The 21442-nt window shown below is 34.5% G+C and overlaps 1 protein-coding gene across 4 annotated transcripts; it reads right to left on the reverse strand.

The window, feature by feature from the left end:
- Positions 1-3481: 3481 nt before the first annotated feature.
- On the reverse strand, positions 3482-12305 carry nAChRbeta1 (nicotinic acetylcholine receptor beta1). 4 transcript variants are annotated; one of them, XM_014234629.3, is made up of 8 exons: positions 12215-12305; positions 11922-12094; positions 8008-8144; positions 7041-7195; positions 6012-6456; positions 5501-5865; positions 5206-5440; positions 3482-4345 (listed from the first exon to the last, which is right to left on the reverse strand). In XM_014234629.3, the coding sequence occupies exons 2-8, from the start codon at positions 12004-12006 to the stop codon at positions 4181-4183; spliced, it is 1587 nt and encodes a 528-aa protein (XP_014090104.1). In that variant the 5' UTR covers positions 12007-12094; positions 12215-12305; the 3' UTR covers positions 3482-4180. The 4 variants fall into 4 exon arrangements, with proteins under 4 accessions (XP_014090104.1, XP_036233925.1, XP_036233926.1 ...); XM_036378032.2 differs by having other exon boundaries at positions 5206-5865; XM_036378033.2 differs by lacking the exons at positions 11922-12094; positions 12215-12305 and adding an exon at positions 11776-11892 and having other exon boundaries at positions 5206-5865.
- Positions 12306-21442: the final 9137 nt, after the last annotated feature.

Genomic DNA, 21442 nt, shown 5'->3' on the forward strand with positions numbered 1-21442 from the left:
TTGCTGGAGAGATAGATTCTTGTTATTTTACCTTGCTACATATCATAGAAGCACTATGACCTCTTTGAGGCAAATTCTTTGCATTCTGGGTCGTCTTTTCCATACTTCAATTGCTTTGTGAGTTTGAGACATGAAAAATTAAACTGAATTCATGTATTTTCTTAAAAAGTTAGCCTTCTTAATAGAAAACATAATCATATTGAATTAGTATTAAATATAATTACTAGCAGAACTATGCTATTTACGTCGATAACACCTAAGTATGTCTACTTATATATTATACCATGAATATACCATAATTGGTTGTGCATGTTTACATATATATTTTTCAAATTCTATATAAAAAGGGTGGCTACTCTTGACACTCTCAGATTCACACATTTGTGCTTTACAATGCTGGCATAGAAACAAATTGTTTTGTAATTCAATACTCTCTAAATGATAGTAAAGACATGGTGAGTGAAGTAATGAAAAACCATTTTAAGAAGACAAATGTTAACGATTTTATAGACAAACTGCCAGGCGCAATGCTTAGGCTTTTTATGACTTTTTTTCGAAAGAAATGTATGTAATATAAAACAAGTCGGCGTAAATTTGTGTGGCTGGGTTTGCCGTTGAACTTGATAAATTGAAAGCAAGTCTAAGAAAAATCAACAAAAACTATAAATTACAATAAAATCTAAATGAAAAGAACAAAAACTTATAGTTTCAGACTCAACGCTGACGCGCACCGGATGTTGTACAGTCACAACCACGAACTAGAATGACAGCATTTCAAAACCGCGTTCAAAACAAAAGTCAAAAAAATCAAATTAGCAAAAAATGATCATTAATAAAATGCTGTCGTAAGATTTACAGTTCAACTACGCGCGCTTGAGTGAATGCGCGACACGCTAATGGCCAAGTTATGAGCCATATATACATATATATATACACACACACACACATTCACACAGCCATAGGTGGAAGCATAGTCTCAAAAGTTCAATTGGCTGCTGATTGAATTGAATTACAAAAACAAACCATCAATTTGAATACGAAATTCATTCATATGATTTGCAATTAGGTGCGCAGCGCCGAGTGTTGAATGGCGAACGAGCATACAGCGTTAGCGCAGTAATGTTGTTGCTAATGCAAAAATTTATGAATGAACGACTGACTGCGCTGACTGACTGAATTTCATATTTTGCGTTTTATCTGCGCCTGCGCGACAGCATAAAACAATAAAAGAAATACATAGAATAATATTGCAAAAGTGTGTATGCGCTTGCATGTATGTGTGTTTATGACAACATGCGCACGTTGCCTTTGTAGGTGCTGCTTGTCGCGAACCCGTTCTGGCCCAGCCGCTCTCGCAGACTACAAACAGCTTATGTTCGCATTCTACTCGACGGCTCAGCTATGGCTGGTGTAAAGTGTGGCGCACGATCTGCTTCAAACACGGCTCGGAGCAATTTATGATGCTGGCGCACGGCCTAGCATGTCGACATGAGCCGCCCAATAGTCGTCGTCGCCACCTAGTTGGTGTCAGAGTGTCAACTCGCCGAGCTTGACACTAAACAGAGGAGAATAAAATGAATTAACGGGTGAAAAACAAAAATTAAAACAAAAACAAAAACAAAAAACTGAAAACTAAAAAATAAATAAAAAGCAAATAAAAGCATAAAATTAAAATGCTGCATAAAAATAGTATAGACATACATTTATAAATTGTTGGAAAAAATATCGAATACGAAAAGGTAAATCACGATTTTATGTTTTAAAGTGTGTTGCTATTGTTGTTGCTGCAAAATAGCACCACTGTTGTGGATGGCTATGCAATTGTCGCTGCCGTGGCCAATGTTGTGCGATGTGCCAGTGCGTTGACGTCGTCATTGCCTCTTTGGCCCGTGACCGCCAACTTGCCACATAATTTCCTTAGCCCTCAGACAGGCAGTTAGTCAGTCAGCCAGCTAGTTGGAGCTAGTTCTCGCGCAGACAATGCCGCCAAATGCTGTGCATAAATTAAAAGTTCACTTCATTTTGTTGTGCGCTTGAGCTTCAAATTGGTTACGGTGCGACAGCAGGCAAATAAATATTAATAGTTTTGTGTTCCTTTTACTTGGTTTCCAATTAGCTGAATGAGTATTTTTTGTTCTACATATATGTACATTAATTTAATTATACGACCTTACAGTATATTCGGAAATACGCGTAAGCCAAATCAAGCACAGAATTGATTAAAAATTTTCGGAAATTGTGTTATTAAGTAACTAAGTGCGGGAATGCCTTTATTTTCGAATACAAGCAAATAGATTATTTTTAACAAATTGATTGCAGCAAAGGCAGAAAACCTCTCACAAATAACGAAGTTTCCATACAAGAACGTGCTAAGTTTAGTGCAGATATCTGGTCAAATAAAAAAGTTGTCTTAACAAAACTGCATTTTAAATGTTCAGTTTGTATGACAGCTATATAATATAGTAGTCTGATATCGGCGGCTCCGAGAAATGAGTAGCTTCTGGGGGAGAAAAGCACTTGTACCGAGATACAGAGTGATAGCTCAAAAACTGTGTGACTAGTTCGCATATATACAGACGAACAATCAACTCAGCTCTTTACGCTGATCATAAATATGTATATATTTTATAGGGTCTTTATATATATCTCTCAGGCCAGTAGGGCCCAGCTTGTTTAATCTTGTTAAATATATGTTAAATAGTCACAACTTAAATTGTATTCCACATACACCATATATATAAATTATAGTATCTTTCTATTTTTTGATGCCACGGAAATAGTCACCATATTATTTAGGAATACAAGTAAAATTCAAAATAAAATTTTTTTTTTAAGTGAAGTTTTATTTTATGCACAGCATTTGGCGGCATTGTTTGCGCGAGAACTTTGTTCAACTAGCTGGCTGACTAACTAACTGCCTGGCTGGGGGCTAAGGAAATTATGTCCGGCCTCCACAACTTTTAAAAAGTACGTTTTTTACGATTTAGAAAGAAAATTGAACACTTTTGCATGTTAAAGTTATACTTTTCCACACATTTACGCAACGTCAATATAGTTACTTATATCCACATAAATCCTAACAATCAACATTGGTTGAAAATTAAAATAAAAATTCTTGATAACTTTGAGTTTAAGTAAACTTTCTTCATTTTGAAAATTTGTATAAATAGTAGTAGTTGATTTAATTATTTTAAGATCATTCGTCTTCGATTCGTCACTTCTGTGTGCAATCTTTAAGCGCTGCTCTCATGTCAAAAATTTTATAAGTGAAAGTTTGAGCTTAGACGTTATAGACCATGTTTACCTTTTTAAAACGCTGAAAAACCAAATTACTGCTTAATATGTAAATAAAATGTTAGTTTTAGAATTAAATACTCTAGCATTAAGTCAATTTGTATGAATGCCAAACTAACGGCAATTCCGTGCCTGGAAAAAGAAATAGTTTTCTACTAGAATATTTAAAATTAAAGAATTTTAGCAATTTTTGAAACTAAAGTCATGTTTATTCATACGTTTATGATTTTGTTCAATAACAAAAGGAGTTTATTCAATTTAATAGTACGAATTTCGTTTCGTAAACTGCACGCGAAATTTACGCTGCTGTTTAACTTTATGATCTGAAGCATTTGTCTTTATTAATTGCTACTAATTATTATTTTAATATTTATTATTAAGTAATTTCACTAATATGCGCGGATTTTCTAGATATTTTCACTGCCGTAATTAGTTTCAATTCGCCTTATATCTAAAGTCAAGTTGTATATTTCAAGCACACTATAAATACATAAATACTTAAAACGCTTAACTTAACAATTTCCTTATGAATCATTGCACTTACAATACGTTTATATTACTTATAAATTCTAATTAATTAAAAACTCTTAAAATAATAGATTTCTTAAAACCGAAGAATTAATTTGAATATAATTTCTAGAACACATACCCCATATGTAACAAGCAGTATGTATTTGTGTATGTGTTACATGAATAATCGCTTCAAATTTTATTGCCGTTATGTGCTGGAGTGTGTTGTCTTGTGCAAAATATCTCTTCACTAACAACGGATTAGTGATAAAACCCGCACCGAGTGTTTTTTGCTATCAATGAATTCCAAATTTTGCCTTTTTATTAGATTAGCGGTTGTGATGGTTGTCACGCTACCATCATATAAATAATCGATTTATTTTCCACGATATATTTCGATGATGCGGTCTTGATCTACATATTCAAAGATATGTGGCGCATCCATTAGTATGCCAACTGTACCGGCAGTGGTCACAATGAAGAAGATATAGAGTTGAAGACGATCAATGACCATGGCCACATATTTCCAGTCCTCACGAGTCTGTAAGAAAAAGTGTAAAGATTGAGTGATATTTTGGTTAAGCATTTGGGTGACCTAGGGTACAATGCGAAGCCACGTTATGCTTTAAGTGAAACAAATTGTCAAATTTTCATAATGATTGCAATGTTGTTGTTGTTGTAGAGGCAGTCCTTGGCCGGATAAAAATCCGGGTCCGTTTCGATAACGTAGACCCGACTATCATGGGAACGGATAGTAATTGTAATTAAACACTTCGCTTCTTTTGTTCATGACGTCACCGTATAATGCATTTTTTTTTTGTCAAATGTACTCGCAAAATATTAATGAACCAAATTGTCGTAAACCCCTATTTTTGTCGTCTTGAGTTTAAGCCGTTACATACATAAACGAAGAAATTGTACAACTGGGTTAGGACCTAGTTTCAGTTAGTTGTTCGAATCGGGGATAACATGAGAAAAAAAAACCGATTGACGCCCAACGGACTTCAGAAGCAATGGAGCCAACAAAGAAGCAAAATGTTCAACAAAATTAGTTTGTTTCAATGTGTTCGATAATTTTGTCACCCTTGTGTTATAATATAACAAGTTGTGCTTTATGTACGCACTCACGATCAAGCTTGATCTGAGCAGGTTGTTTATTAATTTCGCACGCTAACCGAATCGACAAAAATATACGAATAGATAGGTACAATCTTTTTTTATAAACGTGTGAGGTTTGATCTTCATAACTTAATTAGTGTGCGTTTGGCAGCTGTTTGTTTATGATGCCAAAAGTTTCTCTGGCGATTTGCCTCATTTTATCTTCTTAACTTTAAGAAGTGTCGTTAATGCTTTTCCCCTTAAAAAATAAAACCGAAAAAATATTATCATTATAACACTTACTTGTATATAGAGATCTTCATTTCGTAAATGTTCTGCGATGAACTCCACTGCTTCGGTGGCTTTACTAGCCTCAGGCGAAAGCAATATCGAATCGGAGGATTCACTTTCACGCCGACATTGATCGCCAATACCTAAATCGGCGCCGCTATTTACTTTACGATTGATTTTGCAATTGGGATGATGTAAGTCGGAGAGCTCCATTACTTCCATTTTGGATTGTTTGCCGCCGATTGCGCTAAATACAAAGCGAAATATAATGAAAACATGAAAGATATAGAGAAAATTACATACATACCTTATGTGCTTGGGTAGTTCAGCTGGCGATCCATATGAGGGATGTGGATGTGCCGGCATGCTCATGCCCGGCATTTCCATCATCCAACGCAATCTTGTTTTACGCGGACGCTTCATGAGCAAAAACGCGGGCAGATAATGCAGAAAGACCGTACGTATCCACATGGGCATGCGATGTGTACGCGGGCCGCGAAAGTTCCAATTTATAATAATAACGGTAACCAAAATTGACACCGTATTCATAATGAAGGTGAACAACAGATATTTGGCGATGAGTGGCAGCACCAACGAAGTCGGCGGTAGAATCTTTGATACTAGCAATAGGAACACAACCAGTGACAGCAGAATGCTTATACCCAATGTAACCTGAGGTGTTTAGGAAGCAAATAAATATATATATATATATATGTTAAGTATATAAAATGATCTAATACATTCCATATTAGTTTTAATGTTTACATATAAAAAGCTAACTGCCGTGTACTACAAATTAAACAATGGTTGGATATTACCTTCTCGCCAGCCTCGGCAGGCAGATAAAACACCAGTACGCACAGGAATGAGATCAGCACGGTTGGCAATATCAAGTTCACTGTGTAGAATAATGTCTTGCGACGTATAATTATATAAAATGTAATATCTGTCTCGGTTGGATGATTGCCATCGCCTTCGTAGACATTAAGATAGGCCGGCACTTCAATAATGTCCCAAGTACCGGATTTCCAATAATCCGAGAGATCGACAAAGTTTTTATTGTTGTACAAGGCCAGCGACACCTGATCACCGTTAAAGGTCCACGAACCAAATTTCATAATACACGTCTGCTGATCGAATGGAAAATATGTGACATCTATGGTGCATGAACTCTGATAGATTGCCGGCGGTACCCAGAGCACTTCGCCCGTCGGATAAATGAGCACGTTGGATTTATAACGCACTTCGTAATTGCCATCAGCACTTTAGTGCGTGCATTGGTGAGTTTTAAGAGAAATGAATTGAGATTAGTGAACAATAATGACTATTTATAATAAGTCTAAAACCTGCCCAACTAGCAAAATTATTTTGTTATATATTCAACAATTTTTTCTTCTAAGCGAGTTGCAAAAGAACACTTCATTAAATCCCAAAAGTTTGCCAATCGATAATCGAACGCTTTAGCTTTATTTTCAAGTACCGTTTATGTTTTTATTTATTGGAATAAATTTAAGTTGGCAAAAAAATGGTCGCTTAAGTAGCAGAACATATGGCAGGTAACATACGCACTTTGTTACTAATTTTTCTTAAGTCGGATTGCAAAAGAACAGTCGCTTGAATAGCAAAACCTACGACAAGCAACATACACACTCGTTTACTTAAATGATTTCGGGGTTTCTTTAAGTTGCGTGTTCTTTTGCCACTCGCTTACAAAAACAAGCTTTACATATATGTTTTGGATTTAATATGTTTTAGTATTTTATATAAAAAATAAAAATACATAATATATAAGTTAAAAAAATTTCACAACTTATTTAATAAACATTTTGCTGACATTTGCTACTCACTTATTGAACAATACAATGTCCGGTTTCCAAACCTTATCGGGCGGCAAACGCAGCACACCAATACCACCATAATCGGCCTCATCCCATTGCAATTGATAATCGTACCAAACCAAACGTAACCAAACGTTTGATTTCATAATTTGATTTTTCTCATTCTGAGGTTTTCGATAGTCATATACATATGTAGATATGTATGTATATAGATATATATTTGTTTTAGAATTTCGATTTCGCATATGCGTTTGAATTCGGTTATACAGACATGTGTGCATAACAGTTTCAGTAACAGATTTCGTACATAAACGATGAAGGGGAGGAGTTCATTATCAATAGAGTGAAATTTTATGTAGGACATTTTATGTTATTGAAAAAAACATGTATTAAAATAAATTAAAATTAAAATGATTGAAACAATTGAAATGTATGTGGCGCTATGCTTATGCAAATGTATGGTTTTATGAAGTATAGCTGGTAAATAAATATGAACAGACTTATATGAACTACAATATTTACATTTTACAAAATTATTAAATATTTATGTACAATACAAATATTCTGGTTTACACATGAGTGTGTTCGTGGTATTTGCTGAAAACTGTATTTACACATAATTTAACGTAAAATAATGATTACAAAATAAATACCATGAATAATGAGCAATCATATGACTTATCAACTGAGTTATACAATATACGCTGAGTGATTTCAAAACAATTATTAGCAAAGTATTTATGTATGTATGTGTTACGTAGTGTACCGTACGGTATATGTAAGTATTTCGGTACTGGTACGAAACCATTACGGCTGCAGTAAGTCACGGTACAAACGAAAGTAATAGTGTTTGTATAGTTAGAGCAGTTGAAGGTGGAGTAATAGTTGTAGTGATAGTATTGGTTATAACAGTACTAGTAACAGTACTAACTAGTAGTAGTGGTAGTAGTAGTAGGTAGTAGTAATGCACACTTACGACATTGATTAGCTGTACGAACGCCAAACCAAATCTTACTCCAACTTTTTGTGTCATATTCTGAACGGGTCGTATAAGTTTGTTATACCCACGAAAGAGATCACGTACCAAGCGTTCTTCATCTTCGGATGCACTTACTAAGAGACACGAGTAAATAATAGTTTTTTTTTTCTTTTTATATATAAACCAAATGTATGATGCAAAGAAAAAGAGTATTTGGTTAAAAGTCAAATGCACAATGCCACAGTTAGATAGACAGTTAAAACAAATACATATGTATGTATGCATGTACGAGAGTATGTAGAGATAGAGCGAAATATAAAGATTGTGATAGATAACTTTGTATGGGAGTATGTAACGAATAGTATATGAAAAGTTAATAGCTGGATATAGATGGTGGGTGGATACGAAAATAGATGCTGCAAATGTTAGTAAGGAACATATGTACGAGTATGCATGTATATGAGTGTGTATAAGAACCAAATTAGAGATAGATAGATGAGAGTAGCTGAAAATGTGACGCATCGCATGCAATAAACAATCAAGACGATGAACTATTTTTACTAGCCTGTTGAAACTAACTTAGAACTTTTAATGACCGGAAGTGTAAAGATGATGATTGAGTGTTTGATTGTGAGTCTAAACTTGGTGTAGCTTTCGTTATAGTACATGTGGTAAACGGTGTATTTTGTGGTTTAATATAACTATTTTATAACACTGCTAACTGCGTTACGCTAGAACATCAATTAGCTAGAACTTGGTGAATAGAACAGGCAAACTGGTATAAAAGCGATGAACTGGCCTAATTACAAAGAGATTTAAAGATATACTCCTATACTCTGCTGTCTGGAATTTAAACGATAACTTAGTTTTCGTGCTCTCGCATATAATCTTTGACCGAAGAGTAGAGCTCAAACTCAAAGAAGCGCCAAACAAAAGGCACAGGCAAAAGCAACTAATTTGAAGAAAATTAGTTGAAAACTATATTTGTTGGCATGAACTACGCATGCAACAGGCTTTTATCTATAATATTTTAGATATCGAAAAATTCATGTCAAGATATACGATCAGGTGACGATCAAATAAACATGTGGTTCACTTTCAAACAAAGTGTTAAATGGCTGGGTGCGCTTGGCTTTTGTCGGCTATACATCGATTTGGTTGATGAATATTCCGGATCTCTCAATTTGTTTAACTTAGCTCACATTTTTGCTGTTAACTAAAACAAACTAATATAGCTTAAGCGCCCTATAATATGCCACGTTTCTCAAAGTTAAACTTTACAACTTTTTATGGTTGGGAACTTTTTTTCTAGCTATATTAATTTCTACTTTAGTAACTCAATTATTTTGTTTATTTTTTGGCTTGAGCAACTGTATATGTGTATGTATGACGATGTACTTGCAAGTAAGCACATGCATGCAACAGATTAAGTCACTGCAATGTTTACGAAAAAGACTCAGTATGTAATTAAACAATAACGGTTCCTAAGACTATGCTATGGCTTGAACGCAATTGTAATTTTTTTATTTCTATTTTTTTTTTTTTAATTTTTTATTCATTTGTTTTTGTTTTTTTTTTTTTGTTTTCTCGTTCAACTGATCTGCATGCATGTGATGGTTTTGATAGAACTTGGTCAAAACAAGCAGGAAAATATACGAAAGGTGTTGCCAAAAGAAAATTTTGCAAAAAAAATATAAATAAAGGAGACGCATTGGAAAAGAGAAAGTTTAAACAAAAAATGCATAGTTCAGTTGTGGAGAGGAAACACAAAGTGATGGTGAGCGAGAAATAGCTTGGAAATATGGAGAGTGTAAACAAATGTTGTTGATTGGAGAGAACTTATAGGGGTGTATTTTGTGAAGAGACGTTTGTTTGTTGCGCGCTTTTTCAGCGAAAAACTGTAAAACATTATTTGGGCCCTGCGAGGATTCATTGGTTAGAGGGTGCGTTGTAAATACAAAGAGAGAGAGAGACAGCGAAGGAAAGGAGTTGAGAGTGGTACACAATTACAAAAAAAAAAGACACGTGTTATCTATGTATGTTATAGCAAATGGAAAATCAAATTTAATTTCAAGGTATGTAGCTAGAGTTTGCGAAACAGGTTAAGTGAAACCATTACGGGACTAATTGAAGTTTGAAAGTGCTGCAAAGTGGTTTGTCGTTGTTATGTGGGTAATTTTGCTGCTTTCAATGAGAGTTATATTAACTTATGCGATGTTTTACGCTTGTTTTTGTTTTTGTTGTTGTTGGTTTTTTTTTTTTGTTTTGAAATGCGTGTGTGTAGTTTTGTGCTCTTTCAAGTTTTCGCATTTAACGCTTCATTTTCGTAACCTTATTTTCTCATAACTATTTTTTAATTTCGCTTTACTTGGTTGGTTCTGAAAATGCTCGGCTTCAGAAGGAGTATGAATTAAGATTCGGCAGTTAATACAGAAATCTTGTTATATATATATATATATACTTATTTTATTCGCTTTACAATGTTGTTTTCTTTATATTTATTTAATTTATTGTTTCTTTGTGCACCAGCAGTTAGACGCTGGCAAAAATTAAATGTTTTAAGTAATAATTGCAGCGTGCGGTAGGCTGTAGAGGGAAAGAAACAGTTACTGTTTAAGCATTTGTTTACAAGGTTTCATTAGTTTACAAGCATACGATGATTGTAGTTAAGCATATACGTAGTTATGTATGTAACTAAGCTAAATTGCGTGTTTCCGAAGCTTGAGGAGTTTAGTTTCTTTTTAATTTTTGTTTTTCAAATGGTCCTAATTACCCCTTTTGCAGCTTAATTTCATAGCTGCCGCGTCTTTGCTGCTCAACACAACTGAAAAAGTGTTGACAAACACACCCAGAAAATTTTTTAATTTTATTAATTATTAAAGTAATTTGATTTTCGCTTGCGTTGTTTTAAATAAATATCAGACTTAAATATGTACATACATGTATGATATAGATATACTCGTATTTCATAATACTTACACTAGTTGCAAGTAGTACAGCAACAGTTATAGCAAATTTCAAGTTATATTTTAAGCGTATAATTTTTGAAAAAAAAAACATTAAATTTTACTTTCAAAAACCTTGCGCTACTGAAAATGCTAGTTAAATGCACGAAAAATGTATTACAGCAAAAAATTTAAATTAATTCAATTACTTTTTTATTACAATATATATTTAAATTTTTTTTTTAATTTATTTATGTTTTTTTTTTTGTTAATTTTCTTATTAAATTTCTTTTTAATCGCAAAATTATTTCAACTATGCAAGAATATGTACATACATATGTTATAAGCGAAGGATGCTGATTGATTTGTAAGCAATTCGTAAGCAAATCAAAAGTGAATACAAATAAAAAGTCGCTTCGTATAAGTGATGACAATGGAGTTGGGGCGGAGAGGGTAGAAACAAGGCAAACGCGCTCTGTTTTCCTACAGCACATTTGAGTATACGCAAAAAAATTTTGGAAGGCGCTGCGCTGCGTGTTTCTCTAATGGATTCTAACTTAGTAACTTTCAAGGGGGATTATCAATGTAAACTTTGGCAAATTTTAAAATATCACTTCCCATGTGAAAAATTTTAAATATTTGTCAAAGCTTTTGTTTGCATAAAATCAGAAAAAAATCAAATCATTCGCTCCATACTGTTACATAAAGCTAAAAAAAATATAGTAGGTTTAAATAGGCAGCTTTGGTAATTGTAATATACGTATAGTTATATATAAGTAGGTATATATAGGTAGATATGTAGTAGTAGTATAATACATACACTTGTTCTTATCGTACGCTGTTAAAGCATTAATACAGTATAACATATCAATGTAAGTAATACAGTTATTTTTACACTGCATTTTAATAAATAAATAAATAGAATAACATTTTTGTGTATACAGAAATTTCACTTATCACACTTGCCTCTTTGCAGCTGTGTGCAAACCAGCAGCAGCACTAGCAGTCCCAGGCAGCTACTCAGCCAATTGCTATATCTTGTCCGATCCATAGTTTTGCCAAGTTGTAGCTGCTATAAATCCACCGATTAAACCGTTTTCACTAGTAGCATCCGCCTTGCCTTTAATACATCTAATTTGCTATTTTATAAAAAACGCCCTTGTTAATGAGCAGCACTTTTCACTTAAAAATGCACAATAAATTGCAGCAAATAATAGTAATTGGTTATAGCAACTTTTTTAAGCAAGATTTTTCTTTACCTTTTAACTAATTTTTGTATGATTTTACATGTTAAAAATTGAGATGAAAATTTCTGCTTTCACAAATGGGTGCGGATTCGTTGATTCTGCATCTGCTGAATAAAATCAATTTGAAGAATCCTTTCTTAAACGACAACGCACGACATTCCATTGGAATTAAGTCTCCAGCAACGGTGAGAACTTGCGCATGCGCTTTGCTATTGCGCGCTCTCGCTCTACACATTTGTGTTGGCACAATTGTTTTTTGTTTTTATTTGCACTTTCATCACAACATTGCCAACAGCTGTTTGCTAAAATTTGTTTACAAGCCATTTGTAGGTTGTACAAATAGACGTACTATATATGGTGGTCACGTGTTGCAAGGTCGGTGCAATGGCCTCATTATAATGTTAATTAGTAGGGTGGTATGATGGGAGGTGTACAATATAGTATATAGATATTTTTATTTAGAAACTCGCATATTTGAGAATATTTCGGATAAATAAAGTAGCAATATTTGTATTAAATATTTATTCTAATATAAAGAAAATTTTTAGTAGCCATTACGAATTCTGGTACTCCATGTGCTTGTATTCGTTGCAAAGTTAGGTTAGGTAAGATTAGGTTATACTGGCTGGTTGTTCCGGCAGACATAGCTCTTCTGGTTTTTAGTAATTGCAGATTGAGGTTCAGTTTAATTCGAGCTGCAGCTTACGTCGTATAAGAAGTCAACGTTTTCTGCGAAGTTTAATAAAAACTTCATATATAATTTTGATTCTTCATCCAGTTCCTTGCACTACGAAGTTTCTAGATATCTTAGGAGAGTTCTAGATAAGGCTTGACAGAAGCAGAGTAGGTGTTCCAGCGCCGCGGTATCGTCGTTACTACTGTCAATGCGGCTCGCATATGATACCAGTAAGCTGTGAGCTGAGACTAAGCCAACAACTGTCCTGCAGTCCTTTCGAGACCGTGTGAGTAGAGAGCATGCGTGTTTTTCTACAAGGCGACTTACACATGATCCTAGCGCTTCTGCATGTCTTTAAGGCGATCCAACTCACTCTAATCGTTGCAAAGTTAGTAAGCAACAAAAATTAAATTACTTGTATTACTAACAATAAGAGTTCACATAATCAGAGCTTTTGAGACAGGTATTTGGTATTTATATAAGAAAAAAGCTGATCTGAATGTAACCCATGAGAAAAGCAAGCATTTGATAAAATGTTCAAAAGAAAAAGCAGCTTGCTGTATATATAGGTTAGTCCGTCACTATGGTTTTTAACGAAGATCTTCAGTTTCATATTCTTGGGAATGATCACCCATCCCGAGGTGGCAACCATCTTGTTGCCAATAACACTATCAATAAAAGTACAGTCGTTCTCAAACCTTGAGTTATAACACATGAGCTCCATTAAGTACTCTTCGATATCTAAAGGCACTCACGGTAATGAGTTCTAGCAGCTAACTCGATACATTTGTATAGATGGTGTGGCGTTGGTGGAAAAAATTCAATTGACGAGCAAGTACCGAATGTGTATTCAACTTTAATATATACAATACAATAATACAAACACAATAAGAATATAGTGTTGTTAGAAGTATTGCAAAGTGCATGGATGTAATTAAGACTATGTTAACATAGATCGTAAAATAAATTGAGATTTTTTGCTCAATTCAGATTTCCATTTGGAGACTCGCAAATTTTTCCTAAGTAGATAAGATTGAACTGTTCCACAAATGTTGGTGAAGGACCAGCAGAACATCAAAGAGGGGAAATATAAAAAGTATTTAACAAGTCGGCTGAGAAGTTTGTAAAATGTTAGTTGTGTAATGAAATTTTTATGTTTCGGAACGATATGAGTCGAGTATATAGCAGAAAGCGTGCGAAGAACCTATGCAGTATGAGAGCGACCACTATCGTGATGAAAGAACCAAGAGTAGTTCGCTCATAATACTTGCCGCTTCAGACAAATAGCTTACCGTGCTAATTGCGCTAAATAATTCTATGATTTATTTTATTCGTTAAAATGCCCATATATGCCCTCATTAAGCTTAAAAGTGCTACTCTTCTGGCTTTACACATGTAAATGTAACATAAAAAAATATGAAAACCAAAGCCGAAAAGCCGCAACGGCTTATCACACTATTTATGAGATTTCATATGTGTTTTGCTGCAAATGCAAATAATTATTAATTATGTTAATTCAAAGTTGTTAAGTGAAACGCGAAACCTCACACAACAATGCCAAGCTACCAATTTATGAGACTGAACGAATTTTATGGGATCTTTTAGGTTCGCGTCGAAGTTAAATTGAATTTTTTTGTTTTTTCATATAAGCGAAAGTTTTTTTTTTTCATTTCTACTTCGATTACATATATTTTTTTAACTAGACGATTGTGAGCGACAAACACACGCACAAATGTATACAGATTTTTTCTAGCCACCAAAATGGATTAAGCCAGCGCGGCAAAATATAATGAAAATTAACTGGGCTACTAATAAAACAAACGCAACGAATTCATAATTAATCCAAAGCGAGAAAAGGTTTTCTTAGAGAAATTCAATTGAACAAATTTGTGCAGGCGATGCCTAGTTCCACAACCGAAGAAGAGTAGCATAGCAAACTAGTGAGACTATTTATATTTTAACTAATTTCTTAAAGCTCACACACATGCACATATAAGACAGCGCGTATACACCTGTGACTGCTGCTTCACATAACATATACAACACACGTGACCGCTTTATGGCTGCGTTGTGAACCGCAGAACTGACGCTTAGCAACACCGGTCGCTGTCCTTTGATCTGTGCTCCATTTAATTGCTCACTTAAGGTAACGGATTTTTCACTTAAAGCAATAACGACTATCGGCGCACCAGCCAACCAAACGGTAAACTAATGGTACAACTTAGTATCGAATTAATTTAATACTAAAAAGGCTGTTCACGCAATCACAGCAAAGGCTGCCGCATTCGCTGCAAACTCAAGCCATAAATTAATAGACCATTCTTCAACTGCCCAATACTTAATGCGCTTGCAACTCGCTAACCGTTAGCTACGTATGCTGCCTTACTTCGTTTCTATGTATGCGGTGGTGGAGACAAATTATCACCATTAGACCGGCATAAATGGACAAATTTCGGAAACCATTTTCAATGTTTATCTAATCAGAGTTGGAAATGCTTAAAGTAGTCTTGTTAGTGCAGTCAATTTGTCAACAAATGTTGCACATGTCAAACGTAAATTTATGTTAATTCGATGGTGCAACACTGAGATAGACTTGAAGTCGTACGAGTACAGAGTTGAAGCCTATAGCGCACACACATACACAGCTGCAAAGTTTAGTTAACGAAATCAAAAGTCATGCAACAATAATATTAATAAGGACATATTAAAAGCTATTTTCAGTATTCCGCAGTTCCATATATAGTACATTTATATTTGACTTAGACATAAACCTATAGTCTTATACAATATATTTTAGACTAAAGCTTAAAGCTTTCAAGTATCAATATGTTTGCTACAGTGAAACACTTCTTCTGTTATATCTTACTTTTTGATCATTAAGTAAATAAATATTTTGGATAACTGTTATCTGTTTTTGTCTCATAACATTGTCGATGTTAAGATAATTTTAATTTTTGGAAATTTTTCATTTGCCATTTGGTCGCTATTAGTCATCAAGCACTCCAGTAAGTTTGTTAATTCTGCTGCTACCTCTGCTCCAGATGCTGCTGATGCTAGTGTTTTTGCCGAAAAGAATTAAGTAGTCAAGAAAGAAGAATTGGAGTTTATATGGAATACACTTCCTAATACCTCTTGTCCGAGTGTATGATTTTTCCGATCAACGAACCCGTTTCCAACTTCATTATTCCGCATTTCACCTACCGAAATTCACAGTTTTGCCTATTTATTGGCCGCTGTTCCATCGTTCAACAACAATTGTGCTGTAAGAACCATAAAATTCTAATTCACACCACATTGGGTTCTACGCATCGGAAAGCGGTTTGAATGGTTTTCCAGTCAAATATTAGGAATTTGGTAGCTTTCCTCAAAAATATTCGATAAATGTTTTTTGCCGCTCCCCTAGCAACAACTGGCGTATCCAGTTGATGGTAAAAAATTACTAGCACTTCATTGTACTGACCACATTGTTCGAGTATGCGCTTTTAAGATACCTATATCATTCATATACATATATCCTTTCAATCGTAACATTCATGTCAATAAACTACAGTGCATGATTTTATTGACTCCGCTCAAGATAGGAGTATAACTTCTAAGACCGTCTAATTATCAGATCAGAAGAGAACTGGATAACCTCTTTTGGCTGGTAATGGTTTCTAAAAGATTCGCCATCGCTTCTCAACTCTTTAAAACTGTGAGGAACTTTGGGTTTTTAGGACTTTTTCTGGACTTTTGCGGTTTTCTACTAAAATTTAACGGCCATAAACGAAACTTTTACATATGTGAGCAAAATTTCCGTGTTTCGTATTCTATATTCATTGTTGTGGACCCGTATTGTATGTTTCTTTTACGAGAAGAAAATAGATAATAGTAGGCTAATCAAGTCATTTTACTGATATCGAAAGCAGCTGTAAAAAACAGCTTTCTTCCTCCTTGTCTTCGATACTATCCTTTAAATAATCCTGTTGGTGTGATTCAGAGAGAGTAGTACGAAAATTACTTTACTTTGCTGTATAGGATTAATAGGCTTCACCGACTAATTTTTCTGACACCGTTCTTAACCTCTAGACCAACATTGCATAACTTATTGATTTCTATGAGTCTAATGCCCAAATATGCCTTAATATCATAGCGATTGATATCTTTTAGTATGAGATCGGAAAAAATATTAATCTCATTAAATGAACGGTTGTTTCTTCATATTAACTTTCTCAAAACAGTTCTGCAACTACGGTTTTGTGGCTTGTAAAGAAGACCGCCTTAAACCAGGCTTTAGTAGGCATAGCAGTAAGTGCGCATTTCCATTATAGCCACATAACTCTGCCACATGCATGCAGATGTGCCACCACATAGGCAACATGTGGGTGCATGCCACGTTCGAATCGTCGTTGTGTACTTAGAATTGCACATGAAAAAGGAGTTGCAAGTAATTTCGTTGAATGCTTTGGGCATTTCGCGAACTCATTTCTAGCTCAATCAAATCAAATAATTTATTTTGTGGAAATTACCTGGCAGCAGGGTCAAGCACACACACAGATGCATACCCTGTTCTACATATGTATACATATGTGTAAGTGAACGCTTATGAATGTTGCTGCTATGAGCGAGCTTAAGTATTCCGTGATAAATATCTATGCGTTAACCGCTGCTCCGTAGGTATGTATGCACGATACCGGTATATCTATAACTATTTTGCTGCATTACTAGAGGCCTTTTTATTTACATGGCTTCAAATTACTTCATTAACTTTGCAAATGGCAAATTTCGTCTATGATATACGAGCTTTGAAAGCTCTTTGGCAGGCGTTAATATTTTATAATAACTAATTTGGAAATATTGTATGGAATTGAGCTTCGTATAGAATTTAATACCTGTTATAATTGCGGTAGCAATATTTCTTTTATTTTACGAGCCATGAGAAATTTTTCACACATTATAGTTTAGTAAAAGTTTAACTCACATTCAAAATTCTAACAGTTAAAAGCGCATAAAAGAAAGATTATTGTTCACAGCTTTTATTGGCTGACAAGCATTTCCTGCTTAATGACCTGCTTTATAGTCTGCTTTATATTAGGCATACAATTCTATAATGTGCATTGCTAGTAGAGCCCTAGATTAGAAGCCATGTATTATCTATCAATAAGCATATCGTCAACGGCCAACACACACCAGGTCGACGAGCCAACACTGCAATGAAATAAAAATGAAGTTCTCACGCACTTCTAGCTGTCGCTGGATTAATGTCATATTTTTTACAAATTTTTTAGTGCTTTTTTCAATTCGTTTAAATTTTAAACTGTTTTTTAATTTTTTTATATTTTTTTCCTAATATTTTCCAACACATCTTTTCTTGCTTTTACATAGCCTCATAACGCTAACTCTTCCAATTTCCATTATTTCGTATCTTTTTTATGTTGTGTCAGCATTATGTACCTGCCACTTCCGATCTGACGTTGCTCAGTGTCATTCAGTGCCATTGTTGCAGCTTGTTTCGCCATTCTTTTCGAGCGATTACCGACATTTCTCAGATACTTACTTTGAATATGTCTGTAACGAGCTGTGAATACGCTTTGTTACAATTTTTCAACAAATTCCAGTGCTTGGCTATTCTTTTGCTTTCTTCTAAGCATAGCAGAAAAGCCCATATTGAGACGCATAATCATATTTAGCGGGTATACCGTGCTCTTCAAATACCTCTAAAAATACCATTGTGGCATAGCAATACAACGCATCGGTACAAATACGTAAGTGAACAACTACAATAACAACATATTTGTCTATACAAATCTACATTCAAATGCGAACTGACAAATTGTCCCACAGTACCGCGCTCACCTATTGAGGCTTTTTTTTATACATTCAACCGTCCATGAGAGTCTGCTGGCTTACCAACCAGCCAACCAGTTGGCCTATCTGATGCAAATGCACTTGTTTTATCTGATTTCGGTGGCAATGCTGCGCGCTCTCCCAAAGTAAACCCATGGCATTATAAATATTCGAATATTAATGTAAGAAGTATACACACACACACACAAAATGTTTGTAATTCATGCCATAGCGCTGGCAACAAGACATTTTCGGTAATTGTGACATAATCACAATCATAAAATCTTTCCAATTCACTTTTGATGAATTGGTAGCAGCTATGGCCATAAGCATTTACATTTATATTTACTCACGCGCTTATGAATATTGCTCAAGTCTCTTCCATTAAAAGTACTCGTATGTATGTATGTATACTCGAGCAATATTTTGTGACTTTTCGAAAAAATTTCCAATTTGTTATTATCAATTCTTTAAAATCAGTAAACGCTTGATATTTGCCTGAAGTGATAATATTCCCAACTGGGCTTTGTGTATGAGTATTTCGTATATAAGTAGATCCATTGTACTTGTAATTTCGTGTTAAGTATGACTTTTTGTTTACAAGGTTGGGAAAACAAAAAAAAAATTTACGATAATATATATATACCTATATATATATATAGACGCGTAAATAAGTATTTTCATATATAATTATATACAAAAAATTAAAATTATATATATTTATTTATTTGATATCGAAGGTAATGTACATTTTTCTAAGAAAAGAGAATAATGTAAAAATAAAACACATACATTTTATATAGTGTTGTGCTATTGTAAATAAATGAATAAATTTATGCTATTACCATATATAACATTTCATCCGCTAAATATTTATTAAAAAAGCTTTTTGACCAATTTGTGAATGTGGAGTTTCTGTAAAAAGTACGTTCTTTTGCACATTTTTATGGATTGTATACAAAATCTGTATTTTTGTGTGCGCAGAAAATAATAGAATCTGCTAAGTCAATCCTTTGAAGCTGCTTCTGAAGCAAAGTAAAGTACCACTATCTTAGATTACTCCTTGATTTTGATACTATCCTTTTAAGTAATTCTAAAGTCCTCCATATAATAAAAAACGCAACTCCAATATCGTTTCGTACTCAGAATGTAACCAATTCTAATCGCGTTAAATCATAGTTTCCACATGCGCTGTTCATGCCTTGTATTTATTCGAAGCAAGACTCTTTTGTGAGACTATATTTAATTTAAAACTATTATTTCATATTTTCAAAATAAGTAATAATAATAATAATGCGCATGGTCTAGCATTATGAAAAATAAAAGTAATGGAAATCATCTTAGAAAATCACTTGATTAAGTATTAAACTTCTGCTCGCTTATAGAGCTTTTAACGAGCTTTATTTGAGTCTACTTCGTAGACAATGCTTTTTTGAATAGCTGCGATTCAATGGCGTTGAGTATATAGACAGAGGGACTGTTCCATATTTTGTTGGTGAAAAGAAATTGTTTGCATTGTTAGGTAGCTCACAGGCTTAGAAGACAGCCAGGTCACTATGAAAAATATGAATATAAAGCTTTCTTCATATTTAATTTAAGGATTGCTTGTTCTTCTGCTAATACCAAATAAGGCATGGGGTACTCTATATATGGTGTATGATGAATGTGAGGAATCATGCCAATAATGTTTTATTTTTACAAAAAGGAAGTATTATACATGTTCAACCGAAGCTCTTGTAAATGTTTTTATAATTAGAAGGTTTTATATAAAGAAGGTTTCAGATTTGTTTCAGAATGATAAGGAAATTTTAGACACAAGTTTTTTCTACTTCGCAAACATAACTAAATTAAGTCCCTGCTACAGAGTTTAGAATAAATTTTGTTGCTTCTAGAGGACTCCAGAGGTAGAATTAGTATGCAATTATTTAAAATTTGTTTATTTATCTAACGAGAATCGGTATAAGGTATATCTGACAACAGATTAATGTCAGTTTCATTGCTGCAGCTAGTATTAACTCTCTTCTGGGAAATGCTAACAATTTTATGTTGCACAACATATAGCGAAATCGCAGCGAACTACATACAGCTTCCGGTGGCAGAGCAAAGCGACCATCAAATGGCATCAGTGGACCATTTGACTTGCGGAGAGAGCTTAAGCGCGCATTTGCATGTAATATGCAAAGTAACCATGATAACTGTAAAGATAAACCGCAACTGCATTTAAAAGACGGTAAACTACGAACAAATCACTGCTGCAACACAACGCTTTTGACATTGCATGCACACAGACACACCGGGGTGATGTTCCACCGGATGACAATGTTAATGCGATTTATGAACTCACGCTGAAAGAAAGACAAAATGCACAAAAACGCACAGGATAGCAAGTGGTGTGCGGGCGATACGTTTAAGTCATACACACTGCGACTGACTGTGACGATGTCCACCAGTGAACTCATCTTCTATTGCTGCCTGGCGCAGTTGGCGTTGCGGCGCATAGGAGTGGCATCTTCAGAAATCATCGCACTCAATTACATGTCAAGCATGAACGTCTCACGAAATGGAAATGGAAAACGTGCGGCAAAAACGCGCTGCGCTCGCATCCATCTCCATGCACAGTCGCATGTGGTGGGTATGGTGCATTTGGTGCAGAGTTCAAACACTGATGATGGACCACAAGCGTAGACTTAAGCGCTACTCGTATGTGGTGCGTATGAGTATGCGTGTGGCATACAACA

The sequence above is a fragment of the Bactrocera oleae genome, chromosome 2 (genome assembly GCF_042242935.1).
Source record: "Bactrocera oleae isolate idBacOlea1 chromosome 2, idBacOlea1, whole genome shotgun sequence".
Taxonomy (NCBI): domain Eukaryota; kingdom Metazoa; phylum Arthropoda; class Insecta; order Diptera; family Tephritidae; genus Bactrocera; species Bactrocera oleae.

Excerpts from the sequence above, each read along its gene's own strand:
- nAChRbeta1 (XM_070109943.1), bottom strand. The coding sequence starts at position 8,532 with ATGCGTCACATTTTCAGCTACTCTCATCTATCTATCTCTAATTTGGTT. Across the intron at positions 5,866-6,011 it reads CTGCCGAGGCTGGCGAGAAG|GTTACATTGGGTATAAGCAT; the intron begins GTAATATCCAAC and ends TAAACACCTCAG. Across the intron at positions 4,346-5,205 it reads ATGAAGATCTCTATATACAA|ACTCGTGAGGACTGGAAATA; the intron begins GTAAGTGTTATA and ends TTTTTCTTACAG.